Source organism: Culex quinquefasciatus, chromosome 1, assembly GCF_015732765.1.
Source record: "Culex quinquefasciatus strain JHB chromosome 1, VPISU_Cqui_1.0_pri_paternal, whole genome shotgun sequence".
Lineage (NCBI taxonomy): Eukaryota > Metazoa > Arthropoda > Insecta > Diptera > Culicidae > Culex > Culex quinquefasciatus.
In genome coordinates, this window is record NC_051861.1 from 11,267,068 (window position 1) to 11,284,306 (window position 17,239).

The window sequence follows — 17,239 nt, forward strand, 5'->3', positions numbered from 1 at the left end:
CGGATTCGCTATCGGGAAATCATGACTGGGAAATGCAGTTGAGTGCAGAATTCGATCTCGATGGAAACATAAGATATACGTGGAATGGCTTCAAATGCATTATAAGGTCACAAATACTTTTTTTATGGATTTCAAAAAAATATCATTATCATTTGTTTGCAAATTTTCAAAAATTAAGCCGGACTCTATACCTATATAAGGGTTACAAGAAGGGTTAGTAAAAAGGCCAATACAAGTCCGGTACCGTCCGCTACTGTCTACTCTCTTTCAAAAATATCTGGGGATAAACAAATAAACTAAAAACTATTTAACTATTAAACTAACCAACACCAGCACCGCCTCGGGTAAGCACGCAAATTAATGCCACTTACTGGCCAAAAAGATCAAATTTAATGCACGTTTGATCATAATTTCTATTTTGCGAGACCATTTCTCATCATTTTGTTGGCACACACATTCACACGCAAGACGAGAGCTTAACTGCTTAACGAAAGTCGCCATCAATATCTTTTCACTTGCGCTGACGTTTCCAAAGCGCTTAGGATATGAAATTGCTTCCAACTTTCGGCAACATGTTCTATTGCACATTAGTTAGTCACTCACTTGAAAAATAATCCCAAAACATGTTAATTACTAGCAAGCGCCATAAAAAAAACAAACGCGCCAAGTCTTTTGACGTTTGCCTTTTGGCGACCCATTCCAATCGAAGGCTCGAGAAGCGAAGTCAAATAAAGAACAAAGAGTGGCCACCAACACCACCAGCAGCGCCTGTTGGAGTGAGCCAGTGACGCCAGGAAACTTTCGCTATGAATGCTACTTTTCGTGAGTGTTCGCTTAAAATTTTATCACAGTTGGCAGCACTAAGCAGACCCAAAAGAGCGCTGGAATGAAAAAGAACTAAGCTGAAAATAGAAAAATGGGCGTGGCCCAATGCATTCTCGTTTGATTAGAATACATTTGGGAAATATATTTTTTTAAAGCTTGTGAAAGGAATGGAATAAATTTTAGTAAAAGTGAAAATAAACAGAAATGTTCACAACAAGTTGCTCTACTCGTTGGTGTACTTGGTTATAGCAAGTTTCAAGGAACACTCCAGATTATCCAACATCATTCAAACACGATTTCTCAATTTTACCTCCTAGACTCACCTTCATGTATACATATCGACTCAGAATCAAATTCTGAGCAAATGTCTGTGCGGGTGGTTGGATGTTGATCAAAATAATTGCACTTGATTGTCTCGGCACTATGCATAAATAATGATGTTTAGTTAAGTACTTCAAAAGTTATACAAAAAAAACGATCTTGACCAAAGTCTGAACGATTGTAAAAAGGGTGGTTTTTGTAAGGAAAGGAAAGAAGGGTTTTTGTAAGACCTTTCAAGCGCGTCCAAAAAGTTGAAGATCAAAAGTTATGGTCACTTAAGTGTTATTTATACATTTTTTTAATGTCAGATCTCAAAAATTTGTATGAAAAAGGTGTCCGGATCTATCAAACGACCCATCGTTGAATATGTAATCAAAAAATGAGCCCAAAACATTGAAGATCTGACAACGCTATCAAAATTTATTAGCTATTGTGCTAAAACATAATTTTGACGGATACAAAAAAGGGTGAAAATTGCAAAAAATCCGGCTGAGGCAGCACTAAGCTTCATGGAATTAGCCTCGTTAGCCAAAGCTTTCTTCATGTTATTGCTTTTATGGCATGAACGCAAAAAAACGCTTTTTATAGCATTTTGTTTGCATGTATTCAGGCGCAATTGAATACAATCAGAAAGCTTTTTCAATTGATTTTAAGAGGAAGGCACCAATCACTGAGGTGATTTAAAATAACGTATTTCGGTTACATTTAGCCTTACTTCAACTTCCCAAAATTTCAGGGGATCATCAACGCCTACTGATGTATTACACCAACTGAACTTTTTTTCGAGCTTTTTTCACGTGTCTTCTGTGAAATGTGTGTACGTGTGCTTTCGTGACGTCACGCTGCAAAACCAAATTCCTTAGTCGTCCAAAAACAACAAGAAATTACAAACCACTCAACTACCACCCAAGCTCACATGGCCGCCTAATGAATGAACTCGCCCTGAAAAAAATCATCACGATAAGGAGGGGAAACACGCTCAACAAGTGCTGCTACACTGCACATTCCACACATTCTCGTAAAATTTCTGAATTCACTTTCAAACCCAAGAAGCGCGACTTAAAACATCCGACGCTTCTTGCCGGCATGCTTTCCCGTTCCAACTTGGGGAACTGGCATTTTATTGGTTCGTATTGCCGTTCCCCACCCAAGAAGAAGCTACCGACAAGACCGACTTAGTAGGCCGCGTCGCCACCTAAGTAAGTCACACTCACTAGAGAGCGTCGAAACCCATCATGGCCTCCTGCGCACCCAAAGTGAGCTCGCGTGAATCTCACCCCGTCAGAGAAATTTTCGGAAGAAGGTTGCCGACATGAGTTCCTGGCCGCAAACGACCAGCTGTGAGTGTGAAGACTGTCGGAGAGCGGATCTTCCGGATCCGTGTCCTACTATAGTGACGGTAGACGTAGAAAGAAAGTGAGGAGAAGGAAGCTCTGTCACAGAACACAGTAGGCGCAGATCATCGGTGCAGTAGCACCACTCATGGCTACCGCGACCCGGCCGTAAGACATCATAGGAGGCACTGTGTTGAAGAATCTGCGACTAATTAGCGACGAACGTCACGTTGGTTTGAAGAAAACAAAGGGGAAGAGGGGACATCACTAATTGAGCGAATTTGTTCCGGTTTCACTCATTAAGCGTTGGAAATCACCGGTTGCCAGGATCCGACTGGAGGTCGAACTCGCCGACTTCCGGAATCTTCCCGGCAGACAGCTTCTTACAGCCTTCCCTATTTTTCGGTTATTTACTTTTGCTAGAACTAACCTCGAAAAGGTCGTCATGTGTAATTTTGGCGATTGCTTGCAGAAAAGACACGGCAAGCGGCGAACGATGTTTAATTACTCATCCCTACCTTGTCTCTTGCGTTGGACACATAAGAAGAGAGACGAGATAGTCTGGAGAGAGCAAGCGATGTATCGCTTGATACGTTGCCATGCAACGGCATGGCAGTCTGGGATGGACTCTTGACGTAGAAGGACACATGACTCCTTTAAAGAGTCAAATCGTCGGTCGTGTATTGTTGTTACTTTTGTATTCTTTATTATTTTATTTTTGTAATTTTGTATTTTTGTCATTTTGTATTTTTGTAATTCTGTATCATGTTAAACTTTTTAAAGATTTTGAATAGTGCGTAACTAACTGTATCCACAGAAGAGAAGTCTAGTAACCGCCTAATCACTTCCAGCTGGTTGGTTCCCACCGCAGGTTCTTCCAGCCTTCCGACCCTTGACCACAGTTTCAACTCTCCAGCCCAAGTTTTATCGGTCTGATCCCCGCCCCTCCCCCTTCACCCTGCTTCTCACCTCCACAAACCTTCACACCACGTCGTGCACGTCGTTTCGGCGGCATGGCCTGCTATGTTCTGTACCGTTCTATGTACACAAGCCAGTGCTATCGACAGACAAGACACTTGTCGTTGTCGACGTTTCGGTGGACGGGGGAGTAATTAAAAGAGTTGCGTCACCCTTCCCTCCCTTTCTTCTCGTTTCCTCTTCCTCTTCGTTACTTTTCCCCTCTTTTTGTCTGATATCACGTCGGTGAGGTTAGGTTGTGCCGCCACGCTCCAGCTGACAGGCGGCTCTGGCTACTGCGATTGCTATGAAGTTGTGTGCAGTACATAGAATTTCATTTCCAGCTCTTGGACCATGCGGCGGCGGATCTCTCGGGGTTTTTGTTGTTTCGGATTTGGGATGGGTTCCCCGGCCTCCCGGTCATCCAATGGCGGTGTCTGGCGTTGGAATTGCTGCTGGCTGGGTCTGGACGCCTGGTAGAATGCCGGCTTAATGAGTGAAAACTACGAAGGGCGACCGTGTTCCAGAAGGGGGAGATGCGATGTTTCCCCCCACTCTTATTCGGTATTGTTTCTTCATGGCTAACTAGATGGGAGGCAATTAGTATCAGGGAAAAAGAGCGTCACATTGCAGGGGGGATGGCAATAGATGACGAGGCAAGATTACACTAAACCAAACATAAAAAAAATCAAATTATTCGCTCTACAGCATTGCCTTGGCGTTCTCGATTGCGATATTGCTACTCGAAACTAGGTAATTTCAAATCTTTTTTTACACCTAAGGTTCCATCCACCCCGAGATTCGATCTGACAACCTTTGGATTGTTAGTCCAACTGCCTACCAGCGGCTCCACCGAGACAGGACCCAGGGAGACGACTCCTACACCTGAACTGAACTCACGACCTAACCCTCTAGGTTAGATCGGGGCCAACATTTACTTCCCCGTCCGACGGAAGGCGTGGTCAAACAAATCTCGCCTCGAAAAATTCCACCGGGACCGTCTGGGATCGAACCGAAGCCGACTGGGTGTGAGGCAACCACGCTTACCCCTACACCACGGGTCTCGACATTAAACCACGATCGGTATAAAAACACCAATTGGGTCCTAAAATGAAGCTTAGATTGCTGATATTATTGTTTACATCGATAAAGCTTATTTTTCTGAGTACAATGACCCTTTGTACGAGCACAAAGAGTTTAAAATGGATTTTTAAATCAATTTTGAAAAATTAACCTCGCGGTCCTTCTTGACAGAAAAGCTCCTACTTGACAGCTCGTTCCAAGGGGACCATAGTTGATCCATCGGAAAAATGTTGTCTTGTCAAAAAAAAATTTGCATTAAAATGAAAAAAAAAAGTTCAGAAATGGTTTTTTATCGTGTTTTTTACCGTTGTACATAAAAATTGACATAGGGCTTTAGTACCCAATTAAAGCTGTTTTAAAATATTAAAAAAAAACTGCAATTTGATAAATTCACAAGAATTATGCTCTACGTTGTTGATGAACATCTTCCTCGAACTTTTCATGGACACCCCACACTATGGCCTACTACGGGCGAAGCAAGGCCGTTGAAGGTATGTACAAAAACAAACGATAAATTCTCGGGTGAGTTTTCAAAAAGCCGTAAGAGCCACTGTGACCTCCGACACTAATTTTCATTTTTCTTCAAATTGCAACAATATTTCATTTGTTTTTAGTTTAGGGCACTTGAAGGACGTGTAGATGAACAATCTCTAGCATTTTTGAAATTGGTTTATCGTAAGTAGGTCGAATACCGAAGCAAAAAAGGCTTTGTTTACCAATGGCTCTTACGGCTTTTTGAAAACTCACCCGAGAATTAATTTAATCACAAAAGAGCAAGAGAGAGCGCTGAAATTCGTGCGGAAAACTCATCTTCATCAGTGAAACTCTCATTGCGCTACTCTGCAGAGGAGAATGGGAAACGAACAGGAGGGAGACTTTTTGTTTCATTTAACTTAAAACGTCATGAGAGCGTGGAAGGGGAAGTGGGGGTAGAATTTTTAATTATCACAATGTTTTGGAGACGACGTCACGACGAACGCGGAATTTACCTCCTATCGGTTTTGGTTGTCGCATCCACCGAACCGGCGAATGATGACGGCCACCAACGGGGATTAATTGTAAAAAAGAAATAATTAATTTAATTAAAACCAGGTGTTTTTACAAGTGTGTGTTCTTTTATTCCGTAACGCAACAGTGCCTATGGTTGTCCAAGTTTGATACATTTTATTTATTTTTTTTTTTTTTTGAAAGGTTTCCAATTCTTTTTTTTTTGGGAAACTTTGAATATTCGAACTCTGGTTTTTGAAGTACAGCCACAAAAAAGAAAAAGAAACAGCAAATTAGTAATTACACACCTGAAATCTGGAGTTTTTTTTTTTTAAAAAAGGTCCAATAAACCAAATTTCCAGTTTTTTGCTTTTTGGGTGTTTTTGAAAACACCTTGAGTCAGGGGTATTAAAAAACACCCAAATAGCAAAAACTTAAAATTTGGTTTATTGGACCTTTTCAAAAAAAAAAACTCCAGAAATTTTCTAATCCTTTCTATAAGAATATTATCACAATTCCGTAGTAACAGTTCAATAAGGCGAATCTGCGTTTGTAAACAAACAGTCTATCCCTTATGCTCAAGTGACAGTTCGGCGCCAACATTTCAAAAAGCATCATGTACAAACCATGCGTTTTGAGAAAAACGCATTTGAATGTTGAGCATCCATTTTCAAATCCCATTTTAATATAAAAGCAAAATAAGATGTTCTAATGTTAACAAACGATGCAATACGTTGCTTTTATTGATACTTGATCATCCAAATTCAATAAAACATTATTTCCGTAATTTTATTTGAGAAAAACAAACATAACATCTTTTGAAATCACCAACGTCTATCCCAAGTAGCAAGAAAAACATCGCTTTTTATTTTTTTGTTGAACAATTGCTGCACAAGCGTTTTTATACGCTAATTGTTGAACAAGCGTCATAACAATTGGTAAATTGTTCAAATTTTGATCAAAAAACCATTGTTAAACATGGTTGTAACATAAATGCTAAATCTAGCAACGGATTACGAAAAGTTCATTTTGAAGTTTATTCTGACTTAAATGAAACATGCTTGTAGAACTCGGAGAGCAAAATGACGTTTGCAAACATGATGTTTCATTTCAGTTTGCTAAACATGATAACATAGATGAATTGACCTTTGGCTTCGGCTGGGATTTCTCGTAAACAAGTTGTTTATGTGTAGTTTGCCTTCGTGTTTTAAAACCGAGAAAGAACATGTTGACGAAACAAGCACAGATAGTTCTAAAAATAGAAACAGCTTATGTTCAAAGGAAGTTTTAGCAAACTGTTAGTGAACTTGGTAAAAGCTAGATGACCGCAGACTTCTAATTGACGTTTAGGCCTGCTCATCCAATATAACCTCGTGGAAAGATGCAGACGCGCGCCCGGACGTGACATTTGGAGTGATCGAGGGTTCGATACTTGCCGTGAGGATTCTTCATCAAAAGGAAAACTGAAAATGCAGCCACCGGGGAACCAGCAGCAGAGTAGCAGCAAGCGATGTTGATTAGTACTCAAAATTGAAAAAAATCTCCAAAAGCATAATAATGAAATTGAATGAATTTTTTGGTTGATATTTTATTATTCATCGTATCCCTGTAAAAACTGATAAATCACAAAACTAGTAGTTAAAGTATTGTAAAGTGACATTACTCACAAATAAAGTTTAAAATAAAGAAAAATATATTTAAAGCGAAAACTTGGGACGTATGTTATGAAAAGCCTCTTTAAATTTCTTGTCTGCCACGATATGTTCTTGGACGGTTCTCAAAAGGTTTTCCTAACTTGCTTCTGAATCTTAAAGGCAGGATGTTGTTAAACGGTTCTAACAACGTTCACCTGACCCAATTCAGAATCTTATAGTCAAGAGTTCTTATGACATGTTTAACAAACGTTCTCTATGCAAGGATGATTTGCATTTGCAAAACTAACTTAAACCACGCACATTTCTGACGGATGAAGAGATGTTCAACAACAGAAAAACGTGCGCTTTTTCCAGCGTTCAAGAGTCCTTAGGGACGTTGGGAAAACATAGTAAACGAGTTCAACAAGCAGTTCGGAAATCTCTTGGCGAATAAAGTGTGCTACTTGGGATATCACCCTGCTGTCATTGAGGGGGACGCTGTGTTATGATTCGTTTTTCTTCGCCGAATGTACATGGCACTTTGTTCATGTTGCTTTTTTTTCGTCACAAGGTTCATGTAGTCTTTTGTTTGACAGGTTGACAGGGCTATATAAACAGGGACTGCTGATGGCAGAGATTTTGTTTATGTTACTTTATTTAAAATCATGATTAAACAGACTTTACTTAAGTAACTTTTGCTCATTTTTGGTGGAGAGGTAGCTTACTAGGAGTACTTTCAGAATATGCAATAACTCCGAAAGCGTCAAAATGTACATGATGCCTTTTGAAATGGTACCGTCGAGTTAACGTAAATTAAAAGGGGGATAGACTGCTTGTTTACAAACGCAGATTCGCCCTATTGAACTGTTACTACGGAATTTTAAATTCATGTCTAACATTTTATAAGGGCATAACCGTCAAAAATATTTTTTGAGGCAAATGTTTAAAGTAAGTTTATAAAAGGCGATTTTAGTTTTTTTTTGTAATTTATATCAGAATTAAGTTTTAGGTGAGACAAAAACTTTTTCTATAGCAACTTTTTTGTCAAGAAGAGCTTATCCATCGAAGTAGGCTGCATAACCCCAAGTCATGGTGATCCGTACGTTCCGGGACTCTTTATGTATGTAGTTCCTCCAACAGCTAATCAATATCATGTGGCGTGGCGCAAAGTAAACAGAGCAAAAAGTAACGAAGGGAGGAAAACAATAAACTTTTTGTCGGATTGTCTTTGGAGGGAGTTGTCTAATTTTTGGAAATAGATGAGAGTTTTGGGAAAGACAGTGCCTCCTGGCCTACCTAGACTCCTGGCCGATTGTCATCCTAATGAGTCCCCCCTAGGTTGGCCTGCTAATTAGTAACCATTTTGTATTACATGTTGGCATTCCAATTAATTTAGTCAAGCTTTTCGAACGAGATTTGTTGTAAAAGGTCCAACAGCAGCAGCTTCTTCAGCTTTCGGTCAATTTGAAACACCGAATTCAATTAGCCCCAATTAAACGCTTTTAATTAGTGCGCCCAAAATCGCAGCAAGCTTTGGAAAGAAAGTCACAGCGCCCTCCAGCTTGCTTCTCCTAGCCTGGTAGCCAGTGACACTAATGAGTCAAATGCTATAAATCATTCGACTTTTACGAGCGAGTAACTAAAAGCCCCCCGTCCTTATCAACCCTTAAGGTGATACCGCTCGCCATGCTCGCAACCAACGAGCTCCCATTTCCCCTGATGTTCATAGCCGGCCGCACCCCAATCAAATTAGCCTGGCGTGGAAGGAGAGGGGGTAAAACCAAAAGAACAAGACTGTTAATTGGTTGTCTAACAGGGAAACTTTTACTCATTAAGCTCCAACTTGGCCAGGCTGGCAGAACCGAGCAGGAGCAGGCGTTTCTTCCCACTGATAAGAGGAAGCTTGGGCTGGAGGGGGCAGGCCCGTTATCAGTTGCTTTACCACGAGGGTTTGCCTCGTAGATGAGTAAAGCACGTGCCAAACATTAACGCACTTTGTGGTCGCAGCAAGCTATGGAAAACTTCATGAGAAGAAATTGTTTGGTTGAATCACAGACTAACAAACATAAGTCTCTTGGCAAAAAACCAGTCAACAATTTAACGGTCAATTCGAACAACACAAACTCAACAAGGCAGTTTTGAATTCACCACAGCTCGTTTGACAGTTGGCTGAAGTTCTGTGCTATTTCCGTTTTATTGTCTGTGATCACATCATAGAATGTATAACAAAAAGTTTCTTAGTATTTTTCAAGTAGAATTTACCAAATGTCAAACATTGTTATGAAATATTCAAAAAACAAATTTTAAGTCGAATATTTTGTCGAATATAAGCTATTGAGCCCTTTAAATTTGGATTGGTCAACACTCCGAAACCCCTTCCCCAAAAGTTCGTCTCAAGAATCCCCCACCCACGCAATCCCGGCTCATTAAGTCAAGATTCGACCAGGCAAGCATCCCGGATCGTAGCTGGCGGCCTCCGTCGACTCATTTACTCATTAACTAGACTACATATTTTTTCCGACACAGCCACCTCTGATAACCAAAGGGGAAGAAGTTTTTCTCGCTTTCCGCCTCAGAGCCTACCGAGATCTTGGGAAGGAAGGAAATAAAACGAAAAGGGGAAAATCTTCCGGACGACGGCGAAGGGGAAGCATCTTTGTAGGGTTAGGGAGTCTTACATAAACTCTTTCCCTTGTTTATATTCCCAAGAAAACGCGATCCGAGGGGAGAACCTGTCCTGCACAGAAGCCCATCGACAACTTTAATTAATGGACGGAATGAGTAGAGTAGGGTGACCAAATTTTTCTTTATTTCTAGGTTAGGTTTTCGTACTGCTCAACAATGTCGATGACTTTCTCATAGAGTAGAATTTTGGCGTCCACAGCGTAAGTGAAGTCCAGATGGTTCCACTTCCGGTCGGAAACCGGAAGTATTGCGACCAGATTCCCGAGCTCCCTTGCCAAACGATGGACATCACTGATAGCGGCAAGCCAGTCATTTTCTCCGTAATGTAACAGTACCGGCGCCGTTACACGATCCAACGGGTACTTTGGAGGCAGGATCGATCCGTACCGGACCAGATTAAAGGCCCAACCGTAGTCAAACTGCCGGAAGCTACCCGAATTGATGTTGTGAGCGTAGTGGACCAGTTGTTTGACGGAAGCTCCGGCTGGAGTATTTGCCAGGATGACCGGGAGCGAACTCCGGTTTAGCTGAGCCGAATTGAATCCACCAATCAGAAATAGCGTGTTGGCACAGAGTTCAACCACCGGGGACGTGTCCTGGCAGAACTTTTGTCCTCCCAGCGCCAGCATATTGTTACTTGGCAGGAACTCATTGGCTCCGAGCATTCCGGTAATCCACTACAATCATGAGAAACTGAATGAATAGAAAAACCTAACCTCAAAACCCCCAACCTCACCTCGATCTGATTGACAAACGGCGCCAAAACCCGCAGAAACGGTGACTGCAAGTGACCCATAAAAGCCACCGGGGCCAGCGCCTGCATCGACCGGATCTTCCCGTTGTACTCTGGCCGCAGCGAAGTCATCACGAAGAACGCCGTAGTGCCCTGCGAGTGACCAACATAATGCAGCGCCGATTCCCCGGTTACCTGCAACGCGTAATCGACCATGGCCGGCAGATCGTACAGCCCGATCTGGTGCCAGCTAAAGTCCCAAAACGTTTCGTCCCTCGCGGGATCTAGCGCTACGTGTCGTCGCGAGTGAGTGTTACCACGAGCGTTACCCAGCCAAACGTCGTATCCGGCATCCGCAAATAAGTAGGCCAGGGAATGTCCCGCTCCCAGTACGAGCCAGTCGGTTGACGAGCAGAGTAGGCCATGCTGAAGAAACACAACTGGTCGGCTGGAGTTTCCTGGTGTTCCTGGGATCCGGAACATGGTTAGTACGTAGCCATCGGAGGTAACGGTTTCATGCTGCTCTACAGTGTAACTCTCAGCGGATATCAGGTCAACCGTAGCAAACGTAGTTCCGATACAGAATACTACCAACAGAATGCGCAACAGGATCATTTCAGAACGAAGGCTAATCCGAAACTAAACTTGGACGGAGGGACCATTTCCAAATATCTCATATCGAGTGTCTATCAGAGGCTGTAAATCAGACTGGAATCTGTTGTGAAACAATTTTCGATATCTTATCAAACCGAATTGCTTTCGGACATTGAAGCAAGCCATGCGCTACCGTTGAGATTGTCATTGTTATCCGAGCATTCGTTGGTGAAGGTTGTCTGAATCAACATGACTCGTCGCGTCCCGGCGCAAAACGCCGGCAATATTGCCCTACCTGCGGCTCAAGCAGGCAAAAAAGTGGGAATTTCCAAAAGGAAGGTTGAGGCCTCAACTGATGGCCAAAAACCGGGAATTTCCAAAGGAAGGTGCTTTTGGAAGTGACATCGAACAGCAAAAAGACGAAAAAGAGCGACGGTACTGTACCGATGGATGAGGAGGAGGAGAACTCTTCATCGCACGAGGAGCAGCTTTTGAAGAACAACAAGTTCGCTGGACTGCCTGACGAGGACCAGGTAGCGGAAGCAAAGGAGAATGAAGTGAAACAGCGAAAGGAGAAACTGCCTCCTTTTTATGTGAGGCAATCAGCAGCAACGATCGACTTTCGAGCGGGGCTGGTTGAACTCATCAAGTCTGGGAAAGTCCAAGGCAACATTCGTCTGTGTCAGGACGGATTTAAGGTGCTGGTGCAATCCAGGCAGCACTATCAACTGGTCAAGGATTACTTGACCGAAAACGAGGCGGAGTACTTTACCCATGATGTCGTCATGGATAAGCCGTACAAAATCGTCGTCAGAGGTCTGTACGACATGCCAGTGGAGGAATTAGCTGCCGAGCTAAAAGTTTTGAAACTGGATGTGTTGGCCGTGCACAAAATGAGCCGACGCAACAAAGACATCAAGTACCGTGACCAGCTCTACCTGCTGCATTTGGCTAAGGGATCGACGACGCTTCCTGAGCTGAAGGCAATCCGAGCGGTTTTCAACATTATCGTGTCGTGGGAGCGATACCGACCAGTGCATCGTGACGTCACACAATGCTTCAACTGCCTGGGCTTCGGGCACGGAGGTAAGAACTGCCACCTGAAGCGTCGTTGCGCCAAATGTGGTACCGATGCGCACATCACATCCCAGTGCATCCAAGATTCGCTGGTGAAGTGCCTCAACTGCAACGGTGAGCACTCGTCAACCGACCGAAAGTGCCCCAAGAGAGCTGAGTTCGTGAAAATTCGGCAGCAAGCATCGACGAAGAATCAGCCTCAGCGTCGTAGAACTCCTCCAGCCCTGGTGGAGCAAAATTTCCCACCTCTTCAACCGCGACGCCAGGTCCCGAACTTGGCACCGTTGCCGTTGGATCCCAGGAAGAGAGCTGAGATGAATCATCCACGGCCGGGTTCCAGCCAGGAGCCGAGACCGCCACCACCGGGCTTCAGCCAGGAGCCAAGACCAACCCAAGAACCAGCAGTTGAGGAAAATGGTAATGATCTTTACACCTCAACCGAACTCCTCAATATTTTCAAACAGATGTCCGCTGCACTGCGTGGATGCAAAACCAAGACCCAGCAGATTGAAGTGCTGACCTCGTTCGTCATCCAGTATGGATCGTAGGTCCCTCAAGCTGCTGAATTGGAACGCTTGCTCCATTAGGAGGAAGAACTTAGAGCTGGTGGATTTTCTTCGCGAGAAGGAGATCGACGTAGCTGCCATCACGGAAACTCATCTGAAGCCCGGTGAAAAAGTTTATCTGCAAAACTACAAGATCGCGACGCAGCTCGACAGGACCACGTCTGGAGGAGGAGGTGTGCTTGTCGCTGTTCATCGTGATCTCAAGCCACGCCGGCTGCCACACTTTAAGCTGGACATCATCGAGGCCGTTGGAGGAAATTCCCACTTCGGTTGGCCCAGTACTCTTCATTGCTGCATACTGCCCACGTCAGGTGAATGCCAGAGATGGTTCAGCAGCAAAACTGAAGAGCGATATCCAGAAGCTGACACGGCGGAGCGCAAAGTACATCATCGCTGGTGACCTCAACGCGAAGCATGAAGTTTGGGGCAACAGCAGGAGGAATCGGAACGGAGTGATTCTGCACAACGATCTGCAAAACGGATACTACAACGTTGTGAGTCCGGATCGTCCAACGAGGGTGGCTCGGTCTGGGAATCACTCAATCATCGATTTCTTCATTACCAATATGGCTGAGAACGTGGCTCATCCTGAGGTGTTTGAAGAGTTGAGTTCTGATCACTATCCGGTGGTTGTGGAGGTTGGAGCTTCCGTTACTCCGCAGCGGCAACCAACCCGGAAAGATTACCACAACGTTGACTGGCAGCAGTTTCAGCAAGTGGTCGACAGCAACATCGACTATGATCAACACCCGGAAACTTCTGCTGATATTGATCGTTCGCTGGAGGTGATCCAGCAGGCTATCAACCAAGCAGAGGCTGCCAACGTTCGGGAGGTTCCTGTTAATTTTAAGGTAACTGATATTGACGTAGATACTAAACACTTGATTAGACTTAGGAATGTTTATAGGAGACAATATCAACGGACTGGGGACTATGACAAAAGATTTCAGTTAACAATTTGAACAAAATCATACAAGACCGACTTGACAATATCAGAAATCAAGAATTTTCAAAACATGTAAGCCAGCTTGGGAATTATTCAAAACCATTTTGGAAACTTTCAAAAGTTCTTAAAAACAAACCAAAGCCTATTCCTCCTCTTATTGTTGAGGATTCTCCTTTGATTACATCCGAGGAAAAGGCAAATGCACTTGGGCTTCATTTTGTTAGTTCACATAATCTTGGCGCTTCCATGACCAGCCGTAAAGAAACATCAGTTGCCAATAGTATTTCAACAATCAATGACTCTACCTTTGAATTTCCTGCAGATTCCCATGTTTCTGGTGAGGAAGTCAAAGTTGCAGTTAAACAAATGAAAAATATGAAAGCTCCAGGCTTTGATAACATTTTAATCTGGTGTTGAAAAAACAGAGTGATCAGTTCTTTCAACATCTAGCCAATATTTTCAATAAATGTTTGCAACTTGGTTACTTCCCCACCAATTGGAAGCTGGGCAAAGTCATACCAATTTTGAAGCCTCAAAAGATCCAACATCGCCAACAAGTTATCGTCCCATTAGTCTTTTGAGTAGTCTGTCCAAACTCTTTGAGAAGGTCATCTATTCAAGGCTTTTGGATTTTACCAACGATAATAATATAATTTTGAATGAGCAGTTTGGCTTCCGAAAGGGACATAATACTGCTCATCAGCTTACGAGAGTAACTAAAATCATCAAGCAGAACAAGCTTGAGTCTAAATCAACTGCTATGGCTTTGTTGGATGTTGAGAAGGCTTTTGACAATGTTTGGCATGATGGTTTGATACATAAACTGTATTTATACGGTTTTCCAATGTATCTTATCAAAATTATCCAGCACTATCTTTCGGAGAGATCGTTCAGGGTTTTTCTGAATGGGATTGCTTCTGGATTATTCAACATTGATGCTGGGGTTCCCCAAGGAAGTATTCTTGGCCCACTTCTGTACAATATTTTTACATCTGATTTGCCTACTCTTCCTGGTAATGGTGTGTTGTCACTTTTTGCTGATGACACTGCCGTTATTTATAAGGGTAAAATAACCAGATATTTAGTCGGCCGTCTTCAGAAGGGTCTTGACGTTCTTTCCGAATACTTTGGCGACTGGAAAATTCGCATAAATGCAGCCAAAACTCAAACCATCATTTTTCCACTTTCCAAATCGGCCCGATTTGTCCCAAAGGATGATGTTTTGATTAAAATGAATGATGTTTCAATACCCTGGTCAAAGGAAGTTGTCTATTTAGGTCTCATACTTGACTCGAAACTTTTGTTTCGGCAGCATGTAGATAAAATATTGAACAAGTGCAGCATTCTCATCAGGTGTTTGTATCCTTTAATTAACAGAAAATCAAAGTTATCTTTGAAAAATAAGCTAGCAGTTTACAAACAAATAATTTACCCCGTTATTGAGTATGCAGTACCTGTTTGGGAGTGTTGCGCTAGAACTCATAAATTGAAGCTCCAGCGTGTCCAAAACAAGGTACTCAAAATGGTTTTGAATGTTCCTGGCTGGACAAGATCAAGTGAGGTTCATGAATTAGCAGAAGTAAAAATGTTGGATCAGAAGATTCAAGAAAAATGTTTGAAATTCAGGGAAAAATGTGCTATATCTGAATACCCCTTGATTCAAGGATTGGTTTAGTTTATGGTAAGATTAAGTTAGTTTTAGGTTAGGTTATGTTTTCTTATTTTTTTCTTCATTGTACCTAGTGTTACAAAAATGATAAATCATATACTTTTAAAGTTATGAATATGAACAGTGTTTAAATCACGAAAAGCAAACTAAAGCTGAAGAGCCACAGCTGACCACTTATTATGTAAACCAAATGTAATTATTATAAGAAAGATTCAATAAAGTATATTTAATTCAAAAAAAAAAAAAATTCCGTTGAGATTGTAAACAAAGAATGCTGTAAAACTTGGAAGTAATAAAATTTCGTTTTAATTTAATAAGAACTCTTGGAAGGTTTTTTCCAAGGGGCAGGAAACTCCAAGTATAATTAGCTAATTTAAGAATACTTACATTATTTTAATATACTTGTTAATATACTAACGAGATTCGAATCACGAGACCACCTTAACTTTACGCTTCTTGGCTTTGACAGTTCGTTTTGTCCGTTTGCTTGCCTGTGTTTTTGTTTACGTTGAGCACGAGGCTGAGCATTAAAATTTTCATGGCAGTTTTTTTTTTTAGTTTAATCACAGATTTTAAGCTGAAAATTGAATACAAACGACAGGGTTCACATGATAGAACCACCATTCGATCACTCAGCTGTAGCCAGACAGCATATACACTTATTTAAATACCGAAAAGGGAAATTCCTCGGTCTGGGACAATTTTATCTATAGGTACTAAATCGCCGCAGCTTTTTACCTCGCGGGTTCCGTGTCAAGAGCCCAGTTAATTGAGAATTGATTCTAGAATGTTTCCCAAACCCTTGAAGAAACTTGGCACAACCAGACGGTTCTGTCGTTTCTTCTATTTGGCCCCCACCCTCACGCAGAAAAATATTTTGTAGAATCAGCCTGTACGAGGTTTGATTTAACAAATTTTTTGTTGAATATAATCAACGCCGATTTTGCGTTGAAACAAACCTTGATTTTCTCAATTCCACAAAAATCTTTTGTTGTTTTGAAAAAGTTGCTTTGGCGTTTAGCGTTGATTCAACAAAATTCTTTATTTTCAAATCAACAAAACGTTTTGTTGATTCAAATAAGGCTTTCTAGTCAGAGATTTACCAATACATTCAAAGTATGTTTACATTACAGCTGGACGTTTGTTTGCATCAGGTTTCCAATCTCTTTCTAGCAAAAAGTTTTCTGTCAGGCGACTTCTAGCTGGTTTTTTTGACTGGCCGCCCGATATGTCAGAAAACATACTTCACAGGGCAGTGACAGCTCGAGCTCGATCAATGTTTGCATCAGGACACTGTGACGAGAAGTTCGTCATTTTTGGGTTAAATTATATATTTTTCACTGTGCCTAGAAAGCCTTATATGCCTTATTTTTCTGCGTGCTATTAAAAAATAGATTTTATTTAGAGAGCCTTGTGCAAAGTTCTTTGTCATACTGGTCATGTGTAACATAACCACCTGCATCTTTTTCCACTCACCTTTTGTTCAGCTTTTTCCGGAAGCATCGCAAAACACTGCTTATTCACTTTTCTTTTCACATTTTTATAAATATTATTTACCTAAACGACAACGGAAAACCGCTCCGACGAGATTACCGATTCTCCAAACAGACGAAAAAAAGAGAAAATTTACGCACTCCATCGTCTTCAAATTTTCCCGCCAACATCGCATTTGCTGGTTGGAAAAGCAATTTGACGTTTTCGTTGGAACAGGCGGAAACTGAAACAGCGTTGGAGCTTTTTTCCCAAACTTTGAACTTTTCGGGAAGTATAACTTTAGGCGTTTTTGTTTTATGAACAGGAAGCTTCTCTTTGAATGAAATGCGAATAA

The 17,239-nt window shown here is 41.9% G+C and overlaps 1 protein-coding gene across 1 annotated transcript; it reads right to left on the minus strand.

Moving 5' to 3' along the window:
• Window positions 1–9,936: 9,936 nt before the first annotated feature.
• On the minus strand, window positions 9,937–11,198 carry LOC6033909 (lipase 3). The gene is made up of 2 exons (XM_001844246.2): window positions 10,563–11,198; window positions 9,937–10,503 (listed from the first exon to the last, which is right to left on the minus strand). The coding sequence occupies exons 1-2, from the start codon at window positions 11,172–11,174 to the stop codon at window positions 9,955–9,957; spliced, it is 1,161 nt and encodes a 386-aa protein (XP_001844298.2). The 5' UTR covers window positions 11,175–11,198; the 3' UTR covers window positions 9,937–9,954.
• Between the last annotated feature and the right edge of the window lie 6,041 nt (window positions 11,199–17,239).

Excerpts from the sequence above, each read along its gene's own strand:
- LOC6033909 (XM_001844246.2), bottom strand. The coding sequence starts at position 11,174 with ATGATCCTGTTGCGCATTCTGTTGGTAGTATTCTGTATCGGAACTACG. Across the intron at positions 10,504-10,562 it reads CGTTTGTCAATCAGATCGAG|TGGATTACCGGAATGCTCGG; the intron begins GTGAGGTTGGGG and ends TCATGATTGTAG.